We start from the raw sequence: 23904 nt of genomic DNA, 5'->3' as shown, positions 1-23904 counted from the left end.
CCACGTCCAGGTCGCAGGTGTTCGGTAGGTCTCTTTCCCTGTCGTCTGCCAGGTAAAGTGTTTGCAAGCAAACACGCACAACCACGAAACAACACCTGCGTGCTCGAGAAAGGTGTGTGTGTGTGTGTGTGTGTGTGTGTGTATGTGCGAGATAGCAAAGACGGAAGGATACGGAAGGGGAGGGGGTACGAGCCTGCTAACGCGCAGGTGAGCTGTTTTCTACGGGTGTCGTCGTAGCATTAAACAAAGCATGTGTACATGTAGCAGCACGGATTTGTATACACGTGTGTGTCGGAGAACAGCATAAAAGACGGAGAGCGTGAAGGCAAAAGACGACTACGGCTATGAAAAAGAACCAGATATGTTGACGGACGTTCATGCAGCTGCACCGCTACACTGGCGGTGCGCGTCATCAACGCCATCGCTCTCGAACGCACATCCGCTTTACGATTGATGCTGACTCACAAAAGAGGGGGGGCAACATGAAGTGACTCGTCTCTCTCTCTCCCTCTCCCTCAGCATTTCGGAGCTCGAAGAGACGCAAGAACATGCAGCGAAAGTGTGAAGCCTCTGCGAGATCGTCCACCATCACGGGAGCGCAGAAAATGTGTACAGGGCAGTTTGCGGTCGTTGCGGAGACAGCGATACGTCGTTCAGTGCAGAGCAGTAACCGTCGGTGTAGGAAAAAAAAAGAAGACCAAGAAAATAGTAGTGGCGCAGTCGCAACGCTCAATGACACCGGACATGGGGCACACGGCGACATGTGCTGTTGCCTTCCACTGGCAATGCATGCTCAGTAGTATATTTTGGAGGGCCCTTCAGCATCCCACGGCCCATGGTGGCTGGATGATTGCTAAACTGCTTTGGACGGGCCAGCGATGATGAGACGAAATCGCCAACGGCAGAGCTCACGTTCAGCCCAGTCGACTCGATTCCACTCAGCCACGCCGCCATCTCGGCACCTTCGAGAGTACTTCTTGGCGCGACTGACTTATTCACAGTTACGCCGCCAAGATTCGTGCGGCGAGCCGGACTACCGTCTTCCATGAGAGCATTCTTGTCGGAGACGTGGCCGGCCGCGTCGACGAGAAGATCGCTAACATCCTCCCTAACGCCTCGCCGTCTCGGCCAAATGTCGGCGAAGTCAGAGAGAAAATGCGCTCGCGCTGCATTGCCGTCGGGTACCGCCGCACGGCAGCATGTCGGCTGTCAAGACCACCTCTTCCAGTGCATGCGCTATCACTTCAAGCTTTCCCGGGGTCGCCCATACGAACCGCGTAGGGCTGAGGCAGACATGGCTAGCCAGGCCCGCCACGCTGTGTGCGCACCGCTCGAGAAGCCTCGGCAGAGGGCATAGGTTCGGCGAGAGGGGTGAGTGGTGACTTGCCAAGGGTATCCGGCGTAGCAGCCCTTGCATGCGCACAGGCAATGCATCGATGACTGACGAAGGCATGCGCTGCCGAAGTCCATCATCGTCCACCAAAGTGTTCCTGTGCAGCCCGACGAAGCGCATGACCGCCCATCCCGCCTCGACGCCACAAGACTCCACGACTTGCCTGCAACTGCTACCAACGGTGACTCGGATGGAAGTGCGCATGCAGGTGCTCAAGTCCGGACATATATCCTACTGCGCCACTTCCAAGTCGCACATCGGCGATACCGCTGCTGGTGGAGTTGGCGGGAGTGCGCATATGCACAAGTGGATCCACAGTATGTGCCCCTGGTGGCAGTCACCATTTCGCAGGGGATTCGAAGCCTCTGCGCCTTGTCGATCCGGCCCTTCCGCTGCCCTACCTCCTCTGCACTGCATACGGTGGTGCACTTCCACACCTTTCGCGTGGCCAACGCGCGGTGAAAAACGCCTCTTCAGGCGCCGAAATGTTCGGCGCTGCCAGCAATACATAACTGTGCCTGGACGGAGTCGGTGGGTATTAGAGGCCGCTGTTGCGGGACATCGTATCCTGGGTAAGGCAGGCGTGGCGCTCCCGCACCGCCACACTGGCAAACAAGGGGAAGGCGGCGCCGACGGCGGGCCCGGCGATGCCACCGCCGACGACGCCCTAGTCCGGCTGAGAGAGGTCTCGGACAGCCAGCAGAAAGTCGCAGTTCGGTGAGAGGGGAGGGGCAATCAGCTTAAAGAGTCGATTCAGAGCAGAAGTGTCACTGTTCTCGCAATGAACGCTCGAACCCGAGAAGAGAGAAGGGACCTGGCAACGGCAGCCCTTGTGCATGCCATACGAATAGGAACGACAGAGAGGAGCAGTGGAGACAGAGAACGTGCAGGGAGTCGCAGCACCACTTCGCACTTCCCACTTCCGAGAAGCACATGCATGCGGAGCTCTGTTCGTTGTGTGCTCGGTCCACTTGCGCATGTGTGCCTTGTTCCGTATCTCTTGGCACGCGTATGGCCGCATCGACCGACACGCACACCGACAGAGCGCCCCACTCACCTTCCTCCTCCTCCCTTCCTCTGAGGCTCTACTACCCACTTCTCACCGACAAGGTAAAGATAAACAACTTCCCTTTTCTTCAAGGTGCACAGTTCCTGCTGTACAAAATGAGACTCGACGCCACTCTGCCCCACGACCGGCCCTGCCACAGGGCCCCGTGCGCCTGGTCCAAAGCAGCGCTAGACACGCGCAACGTACAGCAATGCGGCGACGCAGTCATCTGCGAGCACGGCCCCGGCATTAAACTCCACCCACCCCACGCGCCTCAGGTTGCCCTGACGCAACGGCACCCACGCCCTTACCGCCCACATCAGCAGCAATACATCGCTCCGACCTCCCTACGCCGTCAGCGCTTGGACCCTGTCAACACCAGACGTGGCTTGGGATCGGCAGGGGATATATAGGGGGTGCCTGGCTTCTCCCCCGCAGAGTCCGTGCACCACTGGTGCCCTGAGGATGCGACGCACGGAGAGGTCCCTCGTCATCAGGGCGACAAGAGCGCCATTCAGAATAAATATAAGAGGATAAGAAAAATCAAAGGAATGAATTATCATTCTCCAAGCCGGTCGTTCCTTGTCCAACTGTACATCTGCGTGTGGGTGTGGCTTGAAAGCCTCCCGCATGCGCTGCAGATCGAACAGCCGAGAAAAAGAAAATGCTTAAAAAAGAAAAGGAATTTGGGAGAGCATTGAAAAGAAAAGTTCGAACGCCCCGTTAAGGTGGGCAGTGCTGCATCCTCCATATGCACTGCCGCCTCCCTTCTCTTGCTTCTCCTCTCGTCTTGCCGCGCTAGCACAGACAAAAACAAAAAAAAAAAAAGAAGTGCTGCAGCGGCTAGAGGTGTGAAAAGTGGGTGATGGCCGTCGTGCAAAAAGAGGAGCAGAAGAGCTACCCGAATCTATCTGAGTACGTTTGCCTGCTTACTATTCCCCCTCCCCCTTCCCTTCCTTTTCTTCTCCAGCTCGCTCTCTTCACGGGTGTCCACACAGTATTGACGGTGTCTTTGGGTGGTCCTTGCACGAACGTGCCGATGCCTCGCGCCTGTCTACATGAGAAATCCGGCAACCGTGGTGGCAACAGCCGCGAGGACAATAGCCGTCCGGATCAGCGAAGGCGGAATCATCCTCTCCGCGTACTCGGTGGCGAGAAAGCCTCCAGCCATCGCCATCATCGCCGTCACGGCGATGGTTGCACTGACGCAACTGTGCACCGTCCGCACTATTGGACGCTTCGGGTTCGCTGGTGCCAGCAGATAGCGAAGGATGGAGCCGAGCACTATCTGGCACACGATTGTCAGGCCGCAGAAGGTACCCACGATACTGTGCAACGACTGGAGATGCGGATAGTGCTTCTTTAGTTTTGTGTACTCTACCGCAGCAAAGCCGCCAGCCGCCGCCAACTCCATCAGAAAGGAGGCCAGCTGGTGGCGCATGATGATCTCGTGACGTGGAGGCCTATCTTCGAGCGGCGACCGCCGGTGTCCCTGACGCAGTTGCTTGCTATCTCGCACAGCATCCGGCATCACCATGACAAAGGCGAGCATCATGCAAATGGGGTGATATTCGAAGATGCCCGTGTAGGTGCCGGACTTGCGAAACAGCTGCAGTGGCACGGGCACGATGATGCCGATGGCAGCCAGTCTGCGGCATCAGCTCTTCAACCCCACCCGGGGGGTGGGGGGGATGTCGTCAATGCCGGGTAAGTTTGCCTCATCTTTGATGGCGGTCGTCATGTGAAGCAAACAACAAAAAAAAAGATGTGGAACAGCAAACAGTGAAGACGCGGCGTATAATCGAGTGGGCAGTTGTCTGAGGCCGGGACAGATCTAGAAAAGATCCGCGACTTTTTGCCAGAAAGCAAGAAGGAAGCACCGGGTAATGCCTACACTGAAGTGTACAGGGGAGTTGGCCATGGGAGGAGGAATTCGATCGGCGCGGTCGAGAGGTAAAACGGCAAGGAGAGATGCTTTGGATACGTGGGAAAGAGCGGCCGAGATACAAGCGTGGTCTGCGAGGGAAAAGCTACGAAAAGAAACGCTGATGCGATTACGTTCGCCCAATTGTCAATGATGCTGCATATGTGCTGAAGCGGAGAGCAGCCATTGTTGTCCATGAAACGCATCCGAGGACGCCCATTAGCTTCTTGTACGCGGTGATGAAGTCCCGGAAGAGCACAGCGAAGACGGCACTCTCCTTCTGCTGGAATAGCCTGGCGATGGTTTTGTTGCTGTTGTTGATGTGGTCATCACGCAGTGGAGGCGGAGAGCAACAGGCGGAGAATCAATACACACATGCCGACAGGCGCACATACACAAAACAGAAGGCCAAGGGGAAGCGAAGAGCAAAACAAAAGCACACATCGGCTGCTGCCCCTCCCACCCCTTCGCGTCGCTACCGTGCCGAAGAGCGCTGGTGCGAAGTGGCAGGAGGGAGAGCGGTGGGACAGCGAAGATACGTAGAGAAAGCATACATGAATTATTCAAGCAAGAAAGAAAGGGCACCCCAAAAGACACACGTGCCCTCTCATCTCCCCGCGCTATTGTTGGCGGTGTTACCATGGCACTCTGAACTAACATGAACAGAGAAGGGGGCGAGGGAAGGTAAGAAGAATTCCATTGGTTCCAAGATAGCGGAAGGAAGCAGCCCCTCCCCTCGCCCCACCCCCACCCCCGAAAAAGAAACCAGAGAGAGAAAGCAGCATTCAGGCATCGCACCGCCGCACCGGAGTGGTGGGGAGGGAGGAAAGGGGGGAGGGGGGCGACAGGGAGGGTGGAAAGCACGGACAGAGAAGAATAGGAAGGCAGGAAGAGATGGGTCAAGGAAGTCCACGTGAAAGTGACGGAGCGCAATAGGCACAGAAGGAACGAGGGTGACGTCGCAGCACACAGCAAAGCACGGCAGTCGCTAATCAAGCACATACGTGGGCGGGCCACTTACCTCCGCTCTCTCTGAGCCCCTCTTCCCCTTGCCGCTGCCACTTCAGTGCCTTCCCCTCTCGCTCTGCCACGACCTACACGGTTCTCCAACCCATGCGCATTACGGGCTCTTTTCGAATATGCTGTCGAGGGCCTGTGGGTAGCGTATGAGGAGACAAAACACAGGCACACGAGCACGTCTGCCTCAGCAATCACCAGACATATGCACAAGCAGGCACAGAGGGGAAGCAGTGTGCGGGGACGACGACTGCACGCCCTGCGTGTGCATGCGCATGCATATGCGCCAATGCAGGTGTGCGTGCGACAGCTCCTCCATCGTAGTTGTAGTTAGGCCTCAAGGGTAAACCACAGGAAGTCCGCACATGTGAGTGAGACCTGCCTCCCCTCCTTCCCTTGGTTCGCCCATGTCTGGGGGAGAGGAGGGGGGTGGTGGGGCACTGTGAAGTAGATAGCTACAGTGGGTATGCCGCAGCCACGCGCAACGGGTGAACGCGATAATCTGCCGAATCGGACGAGATGGTCATAACACACCTCCCTTTTGAGCCGGTCGGCTGCAGGCATGAAATGATGATCAACGACTCTGGCGGGCGCTCATCGAGGTCGAAGCTGGCCTTCACATAGGTGCCGTTGACGTACGCGGATTGCGAAAGCACGGCTCTGTTCCCCAGTTGCCCCTCTACCGGCTCTCCTCGCTGCCGATCGTTGCAGATTACAGAGAACATGATAGCTGGCTCGATGGTGTCGTAGTCAACCATCCGCAGCGATATGGCGAATCGCTGAAACGGCCGCAGCCTCGACAGCTCCACCTGCGGGTGTCCGGTGCCTTCGTAGTAGTTGCCACTGCCCTTCTCGTCATCCCAGCACAGCGTCACCTCCTGCTTTGGCCACGCCGGCACACTCATCACCTCGAGCAGCGGCGCGGCGCACCATACCCGGTAGTCCACGTGCACGCGTGCCCCTGCCGGGTGAAGGGTGCATATGGCAGTGTGGTGCTCGACACTATTGTGAGGAGCAGGCGTAATGGCCGTCTCTAGGACGGTGTGACGGTCGAGCACGTACGTGTGCGCAGCGTGAGGATCGATTTCGCCGACGGTGCGGGAGGGGCGGCCTTCACCGTCAACCTCGCCCGTCACGATGGCGAGTTGCAGAGTTGGTGTGCCGTGCACGTCCTCCGGCGGCACCGAACGCTGCTCGTACGCCTCGTCGACGCCAAAGTTCCTCATGTCCACACCCGCCGCCGCGAGGTGCATTGTCGCAGCGACGACGATGCGACACGCCCCGCTAGACACCGTGGCCGATTCGGTCTCGATGGAATGACTGACGGAGTTGCGCGCAAGGCGCCTGCTGCTTCTTTGCTTTTGTTTTTGGAGCAGAAGGTTCGCATCGCTCGAGACGCGGGACTTCGAGTCGAAAACGATGGCCACCTCACCCTCGTTCCGCTCCACCTCCTGTGCGCTAGCGGAAGCGCAGCAGAGCAGCTCTGGCGGTACCGTTCGCTGATCCCAATACTGCGACTCCTGTGCCTCTTGCAATATAAACGGCGAGGTCGAGGTGACGGAAAGGTCGAACTCGTCCAGCACCCTCGGCGCGTATGTGGTCGGCACAATCCAGTACTGCGCGCCGGCGTCGAGCAAGATTCCCAGCGACAAGCAATCGCCACTTTGGCGCTCCTCGGAGGAGAGAACAGAGGAAAACGCGCAGCCGCAACCACGGTCGCTGGCGCCAAGATCCCTGCAACCCAGTGCCTCCTTTATGCTGCCGTCATCCTCTTGATTGCCGGCGACGATGTCTTCCACGGAGCTCATGGGCAAGGAAGCCGCTGTGCTAATTTCCGCCTGTCCTCGACTGATCGTAGGACAGTGCAGCGGGTAGTGCGTGTCACGCAGGAGCTGCAAGCCAATACCACCAACGCCGTCGTCCTGCCCGCGCACGGCGCCGCGGGTCCGACGAAGACGCGGATCACGCCGTGTCAGCTGCACATGAACCGTCGTCCGGTAGGGGAAGGAGAGCCTATAGTGCGGGTTCCTGTACCACGACGGCTCACGTGCATTGCCGCCGGCCGAATCGCGTGTCCAAGTGCCGTGCACGTCCTGCCGGTGAAACTCGTCACCAAAGACGCGACACGTATGCACCCACTCAAAGTTCTGCAGGAAGTCCGTGTAGGAGATCCAGAAGGCAGACTTTTGCACGTGCGGCCGCGTCGCCGCTGCGCGCCTGGAGGGCCTCGTCACGGAGCACACAGGCGTCATTGACGACGCTTCCGCCAGTGACCCTCCCATCTCGCCCAATGCTGTCAGCAGCGAGCGCTTCAGTGGCGTGTTCGCCAACGTCGAAGCCGAATTGGATAGCTGCAGGAGGTTGCTGCCGCCCCTCTGCGTGCGTCTGCCACCGTGGGCGCCCGTCAGCAGTAGCTCAGCAATCTCAGGATGCTTCTTCCACAGTGGCGAATCGTCCGCCCAGTCGCCCGTCCATTTCTCCGTGCCGCACCAAGGATTGCGCAGCTCCAGCAGGCGTACTCCACCCGCGTGGCACACGCGCACAATTTGGTAGCCGCAGCGTGGGTGAATGCCGCTAAACGTCCGCGACGCGTCTCTGCTAAAAGCAATGGCGGCAGTCAGATACGACGACACGCCGAACGCGCCGGCGGGGGAGTCCACAGAAACGCTGTGACTGCCGAGAAACGACCGCTTCACAGACGCCGTTCGCCGACCACACGGTGGGTTGCCGTATCCCTCTCGCGCGTCTGCGCTGCACAGAGGTACCCCGAGAACCTTGTGCAGTCCCTCGAACAGCGTCGTCGGCGCCTGCTCCACCGGGTGTAGCTGATAGCTGTCGTAGATTCCCCTCGTGAGGCGTGACATGACACGGCCGCAGTTCTTGGCCACCTCTTCACAGACGAGCGTGTCATCTGGTACGGTGCCCCAATCAGTGTCGCCGCCGCCACCAGCACCGTCGTTCGGCCGCTGGAGGTTCTCTTTGCTCAGGAACAGCCGGGCGATGGGCTTGCGTATGTTCGGGCTGTCGATGCCGGCGTGGTGTTTGTCGAAGTGCGCGTCTAAGACGTGGTAACCACCGTGCAACTTTGCCAGCATCTTCTCGAAGATGCATGGCCAGAACGCCCTGTTGTCCATCGAGGGCTTCGTGAAGATTAGCCGGCCGTACTTGTCCACCGGCAAAAAGTCATCCACGAGAAGGTAGCGCCATTGGCCCTCGACAAACATTCGCATGGTGTAGATGCCCGGGCAAGCAGTGCCTCGCTGCACTCGCGTCCCGCCGTCTGGAAGCCCTGTCGCGGATGCGCAGAAAAGGGCGTGCAGCAACTGGGTCTCCTTCACGCTCGCCATGAGTGCTGTGAAGGTCCAGGTGAACCCTTCCGGGACATCTTTAGGGAGCTGCCAGAAGACCGAGGTGGCGTGCAAATATTCCGCGTCGCTGCCGCGGCGGCCATCACCCGCAGCCGCCCTTTCGGCGCCCATCATGTCTTCTACCGGATCTTCGCAGGTGTCCTGTGCACCAGCGCCGTTGATGCTGGGTGCAGCCTGCCGTGCCGTGTCGTTCGCATTCCTTGTCGCACCCTCCCACCCAAAGAGCGTGGCATCAGGGTATAGCTCTCCGACGCGCCGCCAACCCGCGATGCCGTATGTGTGTCGCGCCGTCCTGTGCAAATGGTCGTTGTGCGAGTTGAACTGGTCGTCGTCAAACACGTAGTGTCGCTCCTCGCACCACGCCCATACATCCTTCGTGGGATTCACGTCGAAGAAAAAGTCGGCTACGGCGTGAGTGTAGGAACGAAAGACGTGCTGCAGCTCGTGTGCTGGGATGCGCTGGCGCCACCCGGTGCTACCCGCTGCGGTAGATGCTGCATCAGCATTACGGAGGAGCATCGCAGCAGCAGACTTCCCGCTACCGACGGGAGTGGACAAAACAGCCTGCTCGGCTCTAGGACTACCAGGCTTGGAACCGGCCGCACACGTACCGGCGACTGAAGAAGCGATGACGAAAATTCGACGCGGCTTACCGTCAGCCACCTGCGACTCCGCCAACGCGGTTCTGGCGAGTGCACGGTTCTTCTCGAGCTGCACCTCAATCGCCGTCACCATGGAGGGGCGCACGAGTGTGTTCTCCAGGTAGATGTACTGCAGAACAGAGTTCTGATTCGCCAGCTCGAGCAGCGCTGAGGAGATGGCGAGGGTGATGGGGTTGTTTGACAGGTTCAGCTTTAGCAGGGACGGGTGCCGTCTAAGGCGTGCACAAATCACCTCCACAGTGTCATTGCTGAGCTGCTGGTCACGCAGGTCGAGACTGCGCAGCTGCACCGCGCTCTCGATGACGTCCAAAAGTGGAATAATGCCTTTTCTGCCTAGAAAGTTGCGGGATAGGTCGAGTGAGGTAAGGCCGGTCACCTCACCTGGCACATCAGAGAGCAGCCGCACAACTGCGGAGTTGCACGCACAGCCCAGCTCGTTGCACCGCTTTTTGTAGATCTCTCGCTGCGAGTAGCCAATGTAGTAAGACATCTTCTGTTTGAGCACGAGCGCAGAGGCAGCCGCAAAAACGAAGATGAGAAAGAGACAGGCACACGGTTTATCGAGGTCAAAAAGATGCGACGCCGTTTTGTTTTTGATGTATTTCGCGTGCTCCAACAGATGTTCTGCATGTAGCCGCAGTCGGCGGAGGGACGGGAGAGAATTCACGGGAGAGGAGTCGATTGCCCAGACCATAGAACGGGTGTCACGCACACTATCGGAGGAAGGATCAGAGATGCGCATCCAGTGCCCCGTTGACAAGGAACCTTGTGCTATAGATTGCGTGGAGACGCCGGTATCGTGAGTTCGCCTGTGCGGTCGCGGCTCCGTTGGACTAATCCACGCACGCGGCCACACACACAAACAGCGTGAGGCAGGTCTCGCAACTTCTTCGAGCAGTCTCAAATGAAAACTGCGGAACGATAACCGCGGGGTCAACGTTAACTGGCCAGCTTGGAGATCCACATCATGCCTCCCATGCGCATGTCAGACGAGAGGCGAGGTCGTGGACTCCGCCCCCCCCTACCGACCCATATGACTCCTGATAGCGCTGCGGATCCATTTGTTGAGGGTGCCGATGATCGAAGTTGCAGTGAAGACAGATGAGGCAATGACAGGACGGAGAAAGTGTACTAAGCGGGGAATCCTTTTTTTTTTTTCCTTTCGCTCGTCGATGCATCCACTTTTTGCCAAACTACAAGCACAACAAGCCATGCCACCCGCTACCCCACGACCGGCCCTGCCACAGGGCCCCGTGCGCCTGGTCCAAAGCAGCGCTAGACACGCGCAACGTACAGCAATGCGGCGACGCAGTCATCTGCGAGCACGGCCCCGGCATTAAACTCCACCCACCCCACGCGCCTCAGGTTGCCCTGACGCAACGGCACCCACGCCCTTACCGCCCACATCAGCAGCAATACATCGCTCCGACCTCCCTACGCCGTCAGCGCTTGGACCCTGTCAACACCAGACGTGGCTTGGGATCGGCAGGGGATATATAGGGGGTGCCTGGCTTCTCCCCCGCAGAGTCCGTGCACCACTGGTGCCCTGAGGATGCGACGCACGGAGAGGTCTTTGTCCTCCCGGCATCAGGAAAAAGTCAATGACAAAACGAAAAAGCAAAGAAGGCTGCGAAGAAGATGTATCATGCCGTTTTTGTGCGTGTGGGGGGGGGGAGGGTGCTTGATAGAGAGTGAGGGTTTCAGCTCAGGCACATGTGCTCCCAACGAGGAGGAGGTCAGCCTGCATTGACCTATCGTACTCCTCGTTGAGTACCTGAAGAAATAAGTAGAACGAATACGGAGTCACCAAAAGGAGTGGGGTGCGTGTACTGGCGTAGATGGGGTGCACAGAAGAAAATGTCTTTTTCTTGAGGAAGATCTATATATGCATGTGTCTATATGAGAGGAAGAGCGCGTGGAAAAAGAACGACGGTAACACAGCCGACAGTTGAGGAGTCCGAAAGGATTGTTATTCCTTCCCCGATATGTGCGGACGGCAGCACGAGCGTGCCGTGTGGAAGCATGCAAGGCAATATGAACAGTGAACTCCCCTACTGGACAGCGGCTTCCTTTGGTCGTCGTCAGCGTCATTCGTTAGGCCAATAAGTCAAAGACGTTTTACAAGAACGAGACGCTGTCGACCTTTCCTGAATTAGAGCGTGGCAGGGGACTGCGGCTGCACACGTGAGTGCAGGCACCCGCTTCTGCAAAAGAATTCCTGTATCGTGCGAAGCATCCGCGTACGTCTGCCTCACACAACGCCGCAAACCACAAAGAAAAAACGAGCGTATACAGGAGAGAGAGCGAAGAGAGACAACGGTGCCACAACGAACCCGGCACCTGCGACTCGCACGCATGTTGGTGCTCTCTCCATACGGTTTCTTTTCGGCTTTCCTAGGCTCTATTCCCCATGTAAAAAGTCGACACGCGCACGACACCAACATGCGCAGTCAACACGAAAGAGAAACGAGAGAAAGGTTAAGAAGAGCGGAGTGCCGCTGTACCCTTCTAATGCGCAGCCTGCAGTCAGCAATACCATGACGTCAAGGATACGGGCTAGCTCGGTGCTGTGCTCTGCATGGCCCTCCTCAGCCTCAAAACACCAGCCCAGTATAAGAGGGACCAGCACGCAGCAGAGGCACGTGTCGCTGATGAGGAATTACGCCCGTTTGAACGCCGGGCGGTGGTCCTTAATGGCGATGGTTATGCGACTCCGATAGCACAGCCGCCCCAGCCACGCGGCGAGGCCCACTGTGGCAAGGTAGAAGACGCACGACACGATCCACAGGCGGCCGTAGTGGTTCTGTCCCTCGAACTCGAGTCGGTATGCTGTCCAAACCCACAGCGGAATCGTGAGGCTCCACATGAGGATGACCGCGACAGCCGAAAGCATCGACGGCCGCTCTGACTTGGAGACATTTGTGGCACCCATCAGCCGTTTTGGCTGCGCTGGCTCGCAGAAGACGAACGCTAGGAACGGGAGGAACCACACGAAGTACTGCACGGTGCAGACTTTGTTGAAGGCGACGAAAAGAATCGTCTCAACGCAGCAGGCGTGGGCAATGTTCTTGCGAAGCTTCCACGAGGCGTAGCACAGCACTGCGAACTGCGGCAGAAACGCAAACAGCCCAGCGGAGTAGTCGACGCCGACGCCAAGGTCGCGGCGGCCCATGTTGAGATACATGAGCAGCCAGTACGGGGAAAAGTTGTGCCGGTGGTCCTCGCGATGGATATGGTAGATGAAGGCCTCGTCGAGGTACTGCTGACCGTAGACCAGGTAGCACACATACGTCGGAACAGCGAAGGCGACCGTGAAGCAGAGGCCGCATCCGACCACGACGGGGGCGGTGTGGGCAAGGCGACCGAAAAAGCATTCTTGCTTCGCGCGCTCCCACACACCGAGCACCAGCGGAAGCGCGTAGATGATGGGATAGATTTTAAAGTGCACGGCGAAGCCGAGGATCGCCGCTGCGGTGAAGTAGCGACCCTCCGCAAACTTCGCCAGCACGCCCATACTCATGAACGAGATGAGCATGTCGCTGTTTCCACGCGTCGACACGTTCAGCACGACGGGGTTGAAGAGGATCAAGATAACCACCATCCACTTGGCGCTCCGCTCCGTCGAAAAGCGCAGGAGCATGTGAAAGCAATAGTAGGCTGCGCCAAGGTCGCTCAGCGTGAAGACAACCTTCCCAAGCGGGTTGGCGACCAGCACGGCGGGGATCACCAGGACAGCCAGAAGCGGCGTGTAACGGTACGTCGTGCGATCAAATGGTGTTCCGCCGTGTAGCAGTTCTCTGGCGCCATCAACCACAATCATGTAGTCGATATCCGTGTACTTGACACGAAAGTAGTAGTCGTGGAAGGCGGCGTAAATCAGCAGCACGACCCGCGCGAGCCCTCCGTAGAGGAGAAGCGTGCGAATGCTCTGCCTGTCCAGCCACGCTTTGCTGCTCATAGTGAGAAGGGGGGCGAGAGAACGGCGCACGCACGTGCGTATGTAAGGGCGGGAGGGTGGTTGGTACAGCAGTAGGTGATGAAATTCCCGTGATGCCCCAAGCAAGGGATGCAGCCGTGTGTGAGAGCCTACACGTATGCCCACCGTGCCTCCCGCTCTTCCGTCTAGCCGTCTGCTTGTGCGAAGGGAGTTGGGGCACGCTGCGATCTAGAGAGAGTCACAAGAGAACACCGAAAGGCAAAGTCGAAGAGAGCAGTGACAGCGGTCGACGAAGCAAGACACCACAGCCAAATATCAAGCGCCAGCACAGCAGAGGGAGGAACCAGTGGAAAGGTAGACTGTGCAAGGTGCAACAGACAGACAGACAGAGAATGGGTGCCACAACAGTCTTCCTTGTTTCTCTCTTTTCCGGGTCGCCATTGTGGAGGTGGATTGTGCCGGCCCCTGCCACTCTTCCCTGAAGGGCGTGTGTCGCCCAAAGAGAGAGGAAAGGCAGAGAATATATGCGCCAAGGAGAAAGCGAGACGACGAAGCGGGGCGGGCGGGGGCCGGGCCGGTGCGCGTCTTGAAAGCAGTGAGAATGGTGTTCGTGTGTCTGACGGATGAATGTCAGATCTCGCGCAACGGTGAGGCAAACAGACACGCACACCCACGACAGCAATGCGCATGGAAGTCAGCGCTGTCGCATGCTACATTGCGGCGTCAGGTCGAGTTGTAGGAGATGCCGACGTGGCGCTCGGAAGAGGGAGGGAGAGTGCTGGTTGAGACGGATGCACATCACACATACATGCACACACACACACACACACACACCTCCCTCCTCACCGATTCGCCCCAAAAGGCGACACCCGCGACAGCCTGGAGCCTTCACGTGTTCGACTGCGCCTCCTCCGTTGAGGAGTCTGCAATATGCACTGGGATACCGACGCGGAGAGGCGCTCGGCTGAGCTCGTGGCTGAGGAGCGGGGACTTCAGAATGTCCGTCCTTACCGTGTAGCGTTTAGGTCAGGTGTTATCTCTAGGCTGCGTTCCTCGTTGCACGTGTCTGTCGAGAGAAACGAGTAGCGGGAGCCGCCACCGCCGCCACACTGAAGCGCTTTCGGATGCGGAGATGGAGCTCGAACGGGCAGTCCACTAACATGATACGAAGAACCGCCGCTGCAGCTCCACTCATCTCCTTCAATGCAGCAAAGGCGCTCGGAAGACGCAGAAGCCTGTGGTGCCGATGCTGACCTGACCGTCCGTTCCGGCACTGGGTTCTGCGCAGGTGACGATCGTGTGACTTCATCGCAGGGCAGTGGCCAGCGCTGCGGAATGAAAGACCCGTGCTGCATGGTGTCATGCTCCCTCGTGAGAGGGACGCTGTTGGGCTGCGAGTCCTCGGTGCTCCAGGAGGCGCGTCCGTCGTCCCGGAAGCCACCTCTGCTGCTAGCTTCCCGGGAGCAGTCCGCGTAGTGCTCGCCGCCGCGGCGCCTCCACTCTGTACCCTTGCCTGCCGCACCTCCGCAAGGGGTCCCAGTAGTGCCGGGGGCCTCCGCGGCTGTTTTGGCATTGACGTCCCGCTTCTGCAGCTGATGGGCCAAGACACTCCACACAAACTCAGGAATGTGGGGAGCCGGCAGCTGGTGCTCCTCCTCCGCCCTTTCCTTGTACAGCCTCGCAGCCGCACTGTTTTCCTCCCAGCACTGCTGCCGCAGTCCACGCGCCACAGGCGTGAGAACGTCGCTGTCGAGGCTCCTGTCGTATTTCAGCTGCCCCTTGCCTGCGGTACTCGAACTGGTCTGCGCGCTGTTCTCGCACTCCGTGCATGGCGACGCAAGGCTGCGGTGCAAGCTGCCTTCAGATGGGACACTGGCTTCATCGTGACGCCCACTGTCGGCGCCGCCACACTCGGTGTCGGTAAAACACGCTGTGTGCACGACTGAACACAACAGCTCCTCACTCACCGCGTCTCCGGCGTGGTCCACCTCGGCAGTGGGGTGGGTGCACGCCGTGCAAGAGCAGAACATTCGTGGCGTCTTCGCACTTCTCCACCTCCACGCGCTTCCGCGGAGCTCCCTCCTCTGCCACATCCCTGTCGCCACCGGGCTCATATGATGCATCCTCATCCCTTACGCGGCTGTGGTCGTCCCTGGCACCGTCGACATCTGGCGCCTTCCCATCCTCCTCGGTGGTCGGCTCTAGCAGGTGTGTACTGACGAGGGATGAGAAGAAAGCCGGCGTGGAACAGTGGCGCAGCGCCGGCGGCGACACCACATGCTTAAACAGTTGCTGTGTCCCATACGTGCCGTAATCCGCCCGTTCATCGCCCTCGTCCTCTTCCACCTCGAGGTTGACCTCCGCATTCACTACATTCGGAGAGTCCTTCTCGCTTCGGGTAACGAGAGGGCTCATGAAGTGCCGGCTGTCCGTTGGGGATTCGGCAAAATCGGTCATGTGATCTTCGCCGAGCATCGAAACAGACCTTTCGGTCTGCGCACTGGTTTGTTGCAGCTGCGCAGAAACTGGTGGGGAGGCATGCGAGTCCTCGGCACTCGCTACGCTGCTGTGTGGCTGCTGTGCTGGCTGCCGGATTTCAGCATCGGCTGCGTTGCCCGCGCTGAGCTGCGGAGGCGGCAACCGCTGCAAAGCATAGTCCGCCCCGCTCTCCATCACGGACGGCGCTTGCAGCTGTCCCCCCTCCCCTTGGACCTTTCCGTAGGCTGCATGGACATCGATCGAGGGCCGTCCTTCGATGTGCTCCATCTCTGCACTTGTGCTAGCGGGCCGAGGCAGCGGGCGCGGAACGTCCTGTGGATGCACCTTCGAGTGCGGCTCGTCAGCCGAACATTTCTCCTGAAACCTCACCATGCCGGCGGCAGCAGTAGTCGCAGCAGGGGTAGTAAGTGCAATGAGCCCCTGACTCACTTCGCCCTCCACGAGTTCGCCATCCTCATCCGGTTCGATGGCGGTCATCAAACCTCCATGATGGTGCTCTGCAGCATGCGCGGCTCGCCTCTTCGCCAGACGCACTGACGATGCAGCAGTCAGTGCCACAGTCTCCTGAGTGTCCGCCGCCTTAGTGGTGAGGCTCCTCCGCTGCACATACTCTACACTGTGGCATCCGGCGGGGTGCTGAGACTCTGCCCTTGACTTGCGGACGCGGTCCGCGCCGGTGCGCTAGCTCCGTTGGCGCAGGCCTCCAGAGGCGTCACTGGAATGGCGCGCTCTCTTAAGGGGTTTCACAAGAGCGAAGTGTCGCCGTGACTGCAGCGCCAGCTGCACTACGGAGTGTGGCAGAGGGCCGCTGCGTGGCGTCTAGGGCTGCTGTGGTGGTCGCTGTGCTTTGCAGTGCTGTCGGCTCCTCCGCAGCCTCGCCCTCGCTGCTAGAAGTGCCCCCAGACGCATTCTCAGCCGCAGCCGCTGACTCGACCTCGGCCGTCTCTTCGAGAGGGGTCACAGGCTTGTTCTCCACCTCAGGCACTTGGTGTGTTCGCCGACGGCAACAGTTCGCCATCTTCCGGCAGTGCCATCACAGGCCTCTGCAGATTATGGCTGCTCTTCGGCTCAGAGGCAGAAAACGCTGGTGGTGCCGCGGAATGGGGCTGCACATCCGACATGGCATCGACCGCCCTGCCTTTGGCTGCCGGCGATGACGCCTCCCTCGGCAACGGCGCCACGTCTGCGAGTGAGGCAAGGGCCTCCCTGGAGCTGACGTTCTCCAGCTCGCCTTCCATACGTATTGGTATGCCATCAACATGCTCAGGCACCGTCAGCACCGCACCACTGTGTCGTGCGACGCTCTGCCGTTGCTGCTCTTCATCCCAGTCACGAAGCTCGTTCGGAACACCAGCACCGTTGCCGAGTAGCTCCAGGGCCGCTGAAGGTGCCCCAGATGAACGGCAACTTCGACCTCGGCGGGATGATCCTGGGTACGTTGCCGTCGACGACGAAGGAAGGGAACGGTAGCAGATGTATGCCGTCCTCGCCGCGAGCGTGCTCGTCAGCCACAGACTCGTCTTCAGCCGGCGGTGCAGCAGCCTCGACAACATCCTTCTCGACGGACAGGCCGATGTCCAGTGGAGACGCCGCCACGGACTCAGGGGCGTCCCCTGTCACAGAGGTCTTCGTCGGTGCATCCCCTGTTGGGGCTGACAGCTGTTCACCCGTTAACGGTGGCGCGAACGGCATGTCCCCAATGACGCCGCCGCCCCACTCAGCCCAGTTCACTTTTATAGGCGTTGTGTCCCTTGCCGCATGAGTCTGCGCCAGAAAGCACACACGATAACTACCTGTATCCAGTTAGTCCGCTTCAACTGCTCTTCAAACTCAATTTCGGCCCTGGCGCGCTCCCCGGCGTCGCTGCACAAGCTCACCAGCAGCTCCTGGCGTATGAGCAGCTCTGCCCACAAGTTGCCGCAACGACCACGCTCCTTCAGAATACAGAGCTCGGCGAACCCTCTTTGTGGGCCCTCCACAGCCGCCGCGAGGCCCGTGTTCTCTCTGTTAAGCGCTCGCGCGCGTGATCCTCTGCCGTCAGTGTCGCCCTCTACTCTTTCAGCTCCGTTTCAGCGACGAGAATGCGAGCACGCAGGTAGCGGCACTGCCGCAGAAGATCTACCCCCTTCACCGCTTCGTCCAACGCAAGTGCCCGGCGCCGCAGCACTTCCTCCTCGTTCACTCCCCTGCGACACACCTCCCACCGCGCGTCCTCCTCATCCTTGCCGAGACGCGCCCGCAGAGCCCCCTCCAGCTCGTCGATAATGCGCAGCTGACTGTGCTGAACGGATTTGTGCACGAGATCGTCAAAGACGGAGCCCAAAGCGGCGGGAATCGTGGCGGTGGCGGGGTGCAGCTCGGCTACGGGCCCAGGCGCAGACGCGTCAGTCTCCTCGTGCGAAGTCAAAGCAGGCGCAGCGAGACCGCGGACGCAGCTGTCACTTCTCAGCTTGATGCTCGAGATTGACGAAAAGCGTTGCGAGCAGGGAGCTCCCTCACCGGCGTGGAGAGGTTCGAGGACAGCGGCAGGGGCTGACGGCAAGTTCTCCTCGTATGCTTGCAGAGGCGCACCACGTGCTCTACCGTCTGCGTGGTTGTTCTCCGCGTTCACCTCTGGCGGCGAAGGTGGCGATGCCATCGTCGCCACTGCCGCATCGCAGCATCCTGTGGTATGATGCGGCGGTGCAAACGGGGGGTGCGGCATGCTGTGCGGAAAGAGTACAACCGTGTGTGTCGCCTCCGCCGAAGAAGCAGCGGATGACCCAGCGACTGGGCTCAGGCTACTTCCATGAAGCTCGCGCAGCAGCTCCGCGTAGGTCGCATCGTCCATGCGCACCTCCTCCCGCAATGCTCGCAGCAAGGCCTCGACGCCTCGGTCGGTTGCGCCGGAGGTGGTGCGGCTTGCCGTATCTTCTGCGGTTGACGCTTCCGATCCCTTCTGCCCCGCACGGATGTCCTTCCCTATGCGGCGCAGGAGCTTGAGAAGCAAGTGGTCTTTCGCGTCCAGATCAAGCGCTGCCCGTGCTCCCGCTTCGTCCCTCACGCCTTCACGGCACCTGTCTCCCTCCTCACTACGGCGCGCTGAGGGCCGGCGGTGCGAAGCCGTTTCGCTGTGGCACGGGCAATAGTAGGATGGCATCGGCCGAGCTGCCGCGAATGGATCGGATATGCGTGTCGAGCGCTGACGCGGTGGCGCAGCTGGCGAAGCCACCGAAGATGGCCCCCGTCGACCCCGACGCGGTGTCAATGAGGCGCCATTCCGTGGTACAGTCGGCGGCACCGGCACAACTGTGTCATGTGGTAGTAAGACCTCGCAGCATTCGCAGCGACGGAAGCCGCGGAAAAGATGAAGGCTAGCATCTTGATCCCCGTTACCGACGTCGACAGCGCTGCGAATGTGGGGTGCTGAGTGCCCGCAGCCACTGCAAAGACCGCTGCGCTGCGAACCGCGTGAAACTGGTCGAGCGTGCGGCTGCCGTCCCTGCTGCTGGGTGCGGCCACGGCGACTGTGTGAGCGCACAGTCCCAGCAAAGGTAGAGAGGGACGAGAAGCATTTCCCCTGTGTCGCAGCACTCTTGCTGCGCGCATACAGTGGCGGTTCCAGGAAGCTCTTGTCGCAGACACCGCACGGGCCATGCCCCTGATGCCTCACGCGCTCATACTGGACACGAAGACGCAGCAGCTTCTGAAGCAAGTTGTCGATGGTGCGGCAGCGGTGCCAGGGACTGGGCGATCGCTTGCGGAGAAAGAGTGTACTCTTTGAAGGTGGTTTTGGTGTCGCTGGTGCGGCAGGCTGCCCGGCAGCGGCGGATGATGCCGGATCTGTGGAAAACGAGCTGAAGGAAGCCACAGGGTCGGATGGGGTCTCGGGTGCGCGCGGCAACAGTGCATGCTGCGCAGCGGAGGACGAGAGACTCTCCACGACGAGCGGCTCCAGCGCCGCCGCAGCTCGCGTGCCAGACGCCGCCGGGTCGTCGGCCCTCTCATGCTCTCGTGCTGCCTGTTCGGAGGCGGGCGCATGCATTGTTGCAGGACACTTCGCAGCCTCTGGTCCCTGCAGCAGCTGCGTCGCGAGCGGATCCTCGTCGAAGAAAACCTCTTCGCTGTCTAGGAAGAAGGTGGACGCGCTGTGCCTGCTGCTTGATGATGGCTCGCTTGCGTGTACGCCAATCGCCGCCTCGCCAGGAGGCAATGGTGCGCCGTTCACCCCGCGACTGTGGTCCGCCGCTGGTGCAGAAGTATCAATGCGCTGGGACGGCTTCGGCTGGCCGGAAAATCCTGCCGCACACCTGCGCACGACGGAGCTCGGAAGAACACCGAACTGAAGTGTGGGGCGGCGAATACTAGAGCTGTTTGGGAGGCCTGGCGTCGTCGAACTGGACGAGCGTGACAACTGCGGTGTCACTCGGGTGCGGGAGTGACATCTCGCGCCGTCGAGATCATGCCAGCCGCTGTACAGGTCTGCAGTGGATGTGCTTGCCTCGCCGCCACCCGTGGAGTGGGGCCGGTAGACGAAATGAGGGCGCTTCATAAAGTAGTCGCTGAGTCCGATGAGGTTCGGCACCGGCTCAAGTTCGTTTTCGATGATCTCCTCTTTGCCGCGCTGCCTACACCATGCGGGGGGCTGCGACGGTTCAGGAAGAGTTGAAGTCAGGAGCGAGATTGCCGCCGCTGTAGTTCCGTGCGGACGCTGCGGCTGGGGAGAAGACAGCGACGCCACGAGGCGCTTTGAGCAAGGCGTTGACAGCCGTGAGAGAGAGAACGAGGACTCGCCCCGCTTCGCACCGGGAGTGGACTGTGTCAAGCTCAGCCGCGCTTGACTACCGCTTCCATGCTGCTTGCTGTTCGTCGATCTGCCGCGGTGTGGCTGCGATGCACTGCTCGGCCGTTGGCGTGGACTGGCGTCGGCGTTCGGACCTCTGTACAGGCGCTCGAGTTGCTGCTGGATGGACTTCGCCAGAAGCGCATCAGGGTCGAAGCAGTAGTGCGGGGATGGCACATGTCTGTGAGTCGCGTACAGCGTCTCAATGCAGTGGAGCTGCCGCGTGGAGGGCGGACACGACCCAGGCCGTCGGCGGGGTGCCGCATGGTTAAGCCCTGAAGCTGCCATTGTTGTTCGATTCAAGTCTCCTTGGCGATCACACACGCACATAAGAAGAGCGAAAGCAAGACGAAGTGTCGACAAGCATACGTGTTGGGAGTTCTTCGTCGCTGCGGCAGCCCACATACGGCGTACAGATACCCCTGCATGCAAACAAATATCTACAAGAGGGTCAAGCGACGCGGTGCAGCGCAGGGGACTTGATGCCTCAACGCGCAGCCGAGCACAGGCACAGTGGATGGCAGGCGGCTGCAGCCACGTCTCTCGACCAGGACCTCAAGACGCACGCTCTAGACAACGTAACAGGAGCAAATGAGAAAACTCGAAACAAAGCAAGTCGCAGCCGCCTTACGCGCAGCCGCCTAGTCATGCACGTCGGCACACCAAAATGGCACTCACGCACAAGACTCTGATGCACGACTCTCCTACCCCCTCTTCCCTTCCCCCCCCCCTTCCACCTATAAAGGGAAAAAATCTTTACCGCGCAGAGAGAGATGAAAGAGATGGGAAATGAAGTCGTTCGGCACGCCGAGAAAGAGCTCTGTGCCGAGAAAACAAATCGCAAAGAAGAAAACAACACAAGACCTAGGACGTCGGCAAGGGTGCGTGTGCAGAGGTACACACGCTAACGTATCCAGAGAGACGAAGAAAGGCACAAATACCGGCAGACGTGTCCGGATGGGGGAGTGCCAGAAGCGAAGCGACGATACGATGGTGCAGAACGCAGTACACACACACAGACACACAGAAAACCCCGACAATAACAGTGAAACCGTATAAAACAAAATTTGCATAGGCACGCAGAGAGAACGGCAAAGAACGCGTACAACAACAACAAAAGAGTGTCAGTGCTACCGATGAGGGGAACAAGATGAGAATACGCGAGAGAGCCACGCCCAACCGATTTGGGGGAAGGAGGGCGTGATTTGGAAAAAGAGGCAGGGGGTCGGAAGAGCGATATCGTCAACCACGTCACGTAATCGGCTGATGGATGTGTGTTGGGAGGGGGGGATCCGAGCGCGCAGAAAGTTGGGACTGCCGCACGCGCAGATACACCAAGAGGAGCCGCAAGCGACACGGATACAGGTAAACAACTAGATAGGACGGATGTGCTCTTGGGCATCCCTTGCACAACAGCGAGACCGACCAGTGTTGAGACCAACACCAGCAAGAGAGAATAGAAAGAAAAAAAAAAGATGATGAAGGCACCTGCCTCACATCGAAGGCAGCAAAGGCTCGTGAGAGAGAACGGAAAGCGGTTACAAAAATGAGGGGAGGCAGAAGAGAGGCGAGGCGGCAGTTGAGATGAGGAAGACAGAGGGTAGGCGAAACGTGAAGCGCGATGGCACGCTCTTGAGAGTAGGAGCTAGAAGCCCAATGTTTTGGTCTTTTTATCGGTGGTGGAGCCGGAGGGGCTGGTGGCGTGCGCCCGACACCTACACACACATACAAGAAATAATGCCCTGCGAACTCTCGGAAAGAAGAGGAGGAGCGGCAGCGAGAAGGGAGAGAATGATTGCGAACTAGGTCAACATCAGCAGCGGGCAGTCGTTTATGTCTCTCCCTTCTCCAACACTAAGGAGGAGCGAGTTGACCGGGGTGGGTGTGCAAGGGAGGGAGCGGGGGAAGGGGGAGGGGGCTCGACTTTCCCGAGACGGGCAAGAGCAACTCGCCTCCACGCTGCCTTTGTGTGTCTGCATTGCATCTATATTCGTACCGATCAGGCTGGATGATAGGCTTAATTGAAGGCATTCGCCTCAAGGGGCGCGAGGCGCTATTTCACAATGACAGGCCAAACAACTCCCTAGAGCCCTGCCTCCACACGCCTCGCCGCTGGTCTCCCTCAGTTGGTGCTACTCCCGTGCGCATGCGCGGTCTATCGCGGCCACAGATACTCGAGGGCAGAGTTGAACACATGAACAAAGAAGTGCAGCAGAAGGCTATATACGCAGAGAGAGCGAGATCAGTAGGAAAACGGAGGTTACAGCAACCGGCGGTGGGCGTGCTTTATTGAGACGTAGTTTACATACATCGTAGCTGCAAGGCAACACAAGAAACCGCCAACACTCGCTCACGCTCACGCGCCAGCATGTACCACCAGCACACCAGCACAAAGGTCTATACGACGCAGAGCTAGCAAAGCATCCACGCCAAGGAAGAGAGGCGAAGGGCCCACGTGCACAATCCCGCACGCGTGAAACGCGTGTACGGCTGAACGGCTTCCGTCTCACGTGCCGTGCGAGACATTTCGTTTTCCTCGTCTACTCTCTCCGTTCGTTGGGCAGCACTGTAGCGGCTCACCATTCTCAAAAGCAGATTCGTCTTGTGAGCCACACGCTGCTGCTGAATTGCTGCGCTTTAATCCTTGGCCTGGCTAAGATGCTGGAAGAACGTCTGCTGTTCCTGCTCTACGAGCTTCAGAGACTCGTACTCCGCGACGTAGCGATCTAGCTCCATCTGCTTCTCACGCAGCCGTATCTGGGCCTCCTGGACGGCGCGGAAACGCTCCTCAGACTCGCTTTCGACGATGTTTCGGAATCCAATCGCTTTTAGTTTCTCAGCCTCGATCGCTTCGCCGAGGCGCTGGACAATGGCCATTGTGCGCTGCACGAGAGCGCGGAACTCATCCATCTTCTCCACGTAGCGCCGCTCCACCTCGACTGTCTTCACAAGTTCGTCATACTTTTCAGGGTCGTACATGCGAATAGCGCCGTTGCTATCGAACATGATGAGTCGATCCTCGTCCATGATGGCTTCCGAGGAAATTTAGGGAGAGCGGCAACTTGCAGTGATTCAGGTGTAAGCCTTTCACGCCTGACCCTTTCCAGACGCTTCCAATGAGAGAAGGATTGCGGGAGGGATCGACACAACTTGTGAAACGGCGAAAAAAAAAAAGCGACGGTGGCGACGAAGAAATCGCGCGGGGCGCGCAGCACGTTGATACTAAACGCGCAT

The 23904-nt window shown here is 59.2% G+C and overlaps 6 protein-coding genes across 6 annotated transcripts; all 6 read right to left on the bottom strand.

The window, feature by feature from the left end:
• Positions 1-4098: 4098 nt before the first annotated feature.
• LDBPK_302050 (ferric reductase transmembrane protein-like protein) lies at positions 4099-4182 on the bottom strand (the record flags this gene model as incomplete). The annotated part of the gene is made up of 1 exon (XM_003862869.1): positions 4099-4182. One exon carries the CDS (start codon positions 4180-4182, stop codon positions 4099-4101), a length of 84 nt encoding a protein of 27 aa, XP_003862917.1.
• A 1655-nt stretch (positions 4183-5837) lies between these two features.
• Positions 5838-9902, bottom strand: LDBPK_302040 (calpain-like cysteine peptidase, putative; the record flags this gene model as incomplete). Its single annotated transcript, XM_003862868.1, has 1 exon — positions 5838-9902. One exon carries the CDS (start codon positions 9900-9902, stop codon positions 5838-5840), a length of 4065 nt encoding a protein of 1354 aa, XP_003862916.1.
• Positions 9903-12071: 2169 nt separating this feature from the next.
• On the bottom strand, positions 12072-13370 carry LDBPK_302030 (mannosyltransferase, putative; the record flags this gene model as incomplete). The annotated part of the gene is made up of 1 exon (XM_003862867.1): positions 12072-13370. The coding sequence occupies one exon, from the start codon at positions 13368-13370 to the stop codon at positions 12072-12074; it is 1299 nt and encodes a 432-aa protein (XP_003862915.1).
• A 1938-nt stretch (positions 13371-15308) lies between these two features.
• On the bottom strand, positions 15309-16325 carry LDBPK_302020 (hypothetical protein, unknown function; the record flags this gene model as incomplete). Its single annotated transcript, XM_003862866.1, has 1 exon — positions 15309-16325. One exon carries the CDS (start codon positions 16323-16325, stop codon positions 15309-15311), a length of 1017 nt encoding a protein of 338 aa, XP_003862914.1.
• Positions 16326-17898: 1573 nt separating this feature from the next.
• Positions 17899-21075, bottom strand: LDBPK_302010 (hypothetical protein, unknown function; the record flags this gene model as incomplete). The annotated part of the gene is made up of 1 exon (XM_003862865.1): positions 17899-21075. One exon carries the CDS (start codon positions 21073-21075, stop codon positions 17899-17901), a length of 3177 nt encoding a protein of 1058 aa, XP_003862913.1.
• Positions 21076-23307: 2232 nt separating this feature from the next.
• LDBPK_302000 (intraflagellar transport (IFT) protein, putative) lies at positions 23308-23697 on the bottom strand (the record flags this gene model as incomplete). Its single annotated transcript, XM_003862864.1, has 1 exon — positions 23308-23697. One exon carries the CDS (start codon positions 23695-23697, stop codon positions 23308-23310), a length of 390 nt encoding a protein of 129 aa, XP_003862912.1.
• Between the last annotated feature and the right edge of the window lie 207 nt (positions 23698-23904).

The sequence above is a fragment of the Leishmania donovani genome, chromosome 30 (assembly GCF_000227135.1).
Source record: "Leishmania donovani BPK282A1 complete genome, chromosome 30".
In the NCBI taxonomy this organism is placed as follows: domain Eukaryota; phylum Euglenozoa; class Kinetoplastea; order Trypanosomatida; family Trypanosomatidae; genus Leishmania; species Leishmania donovani.
This window is presented reverse-complemented; position numbering and strand designations above follow the sequence as displayed.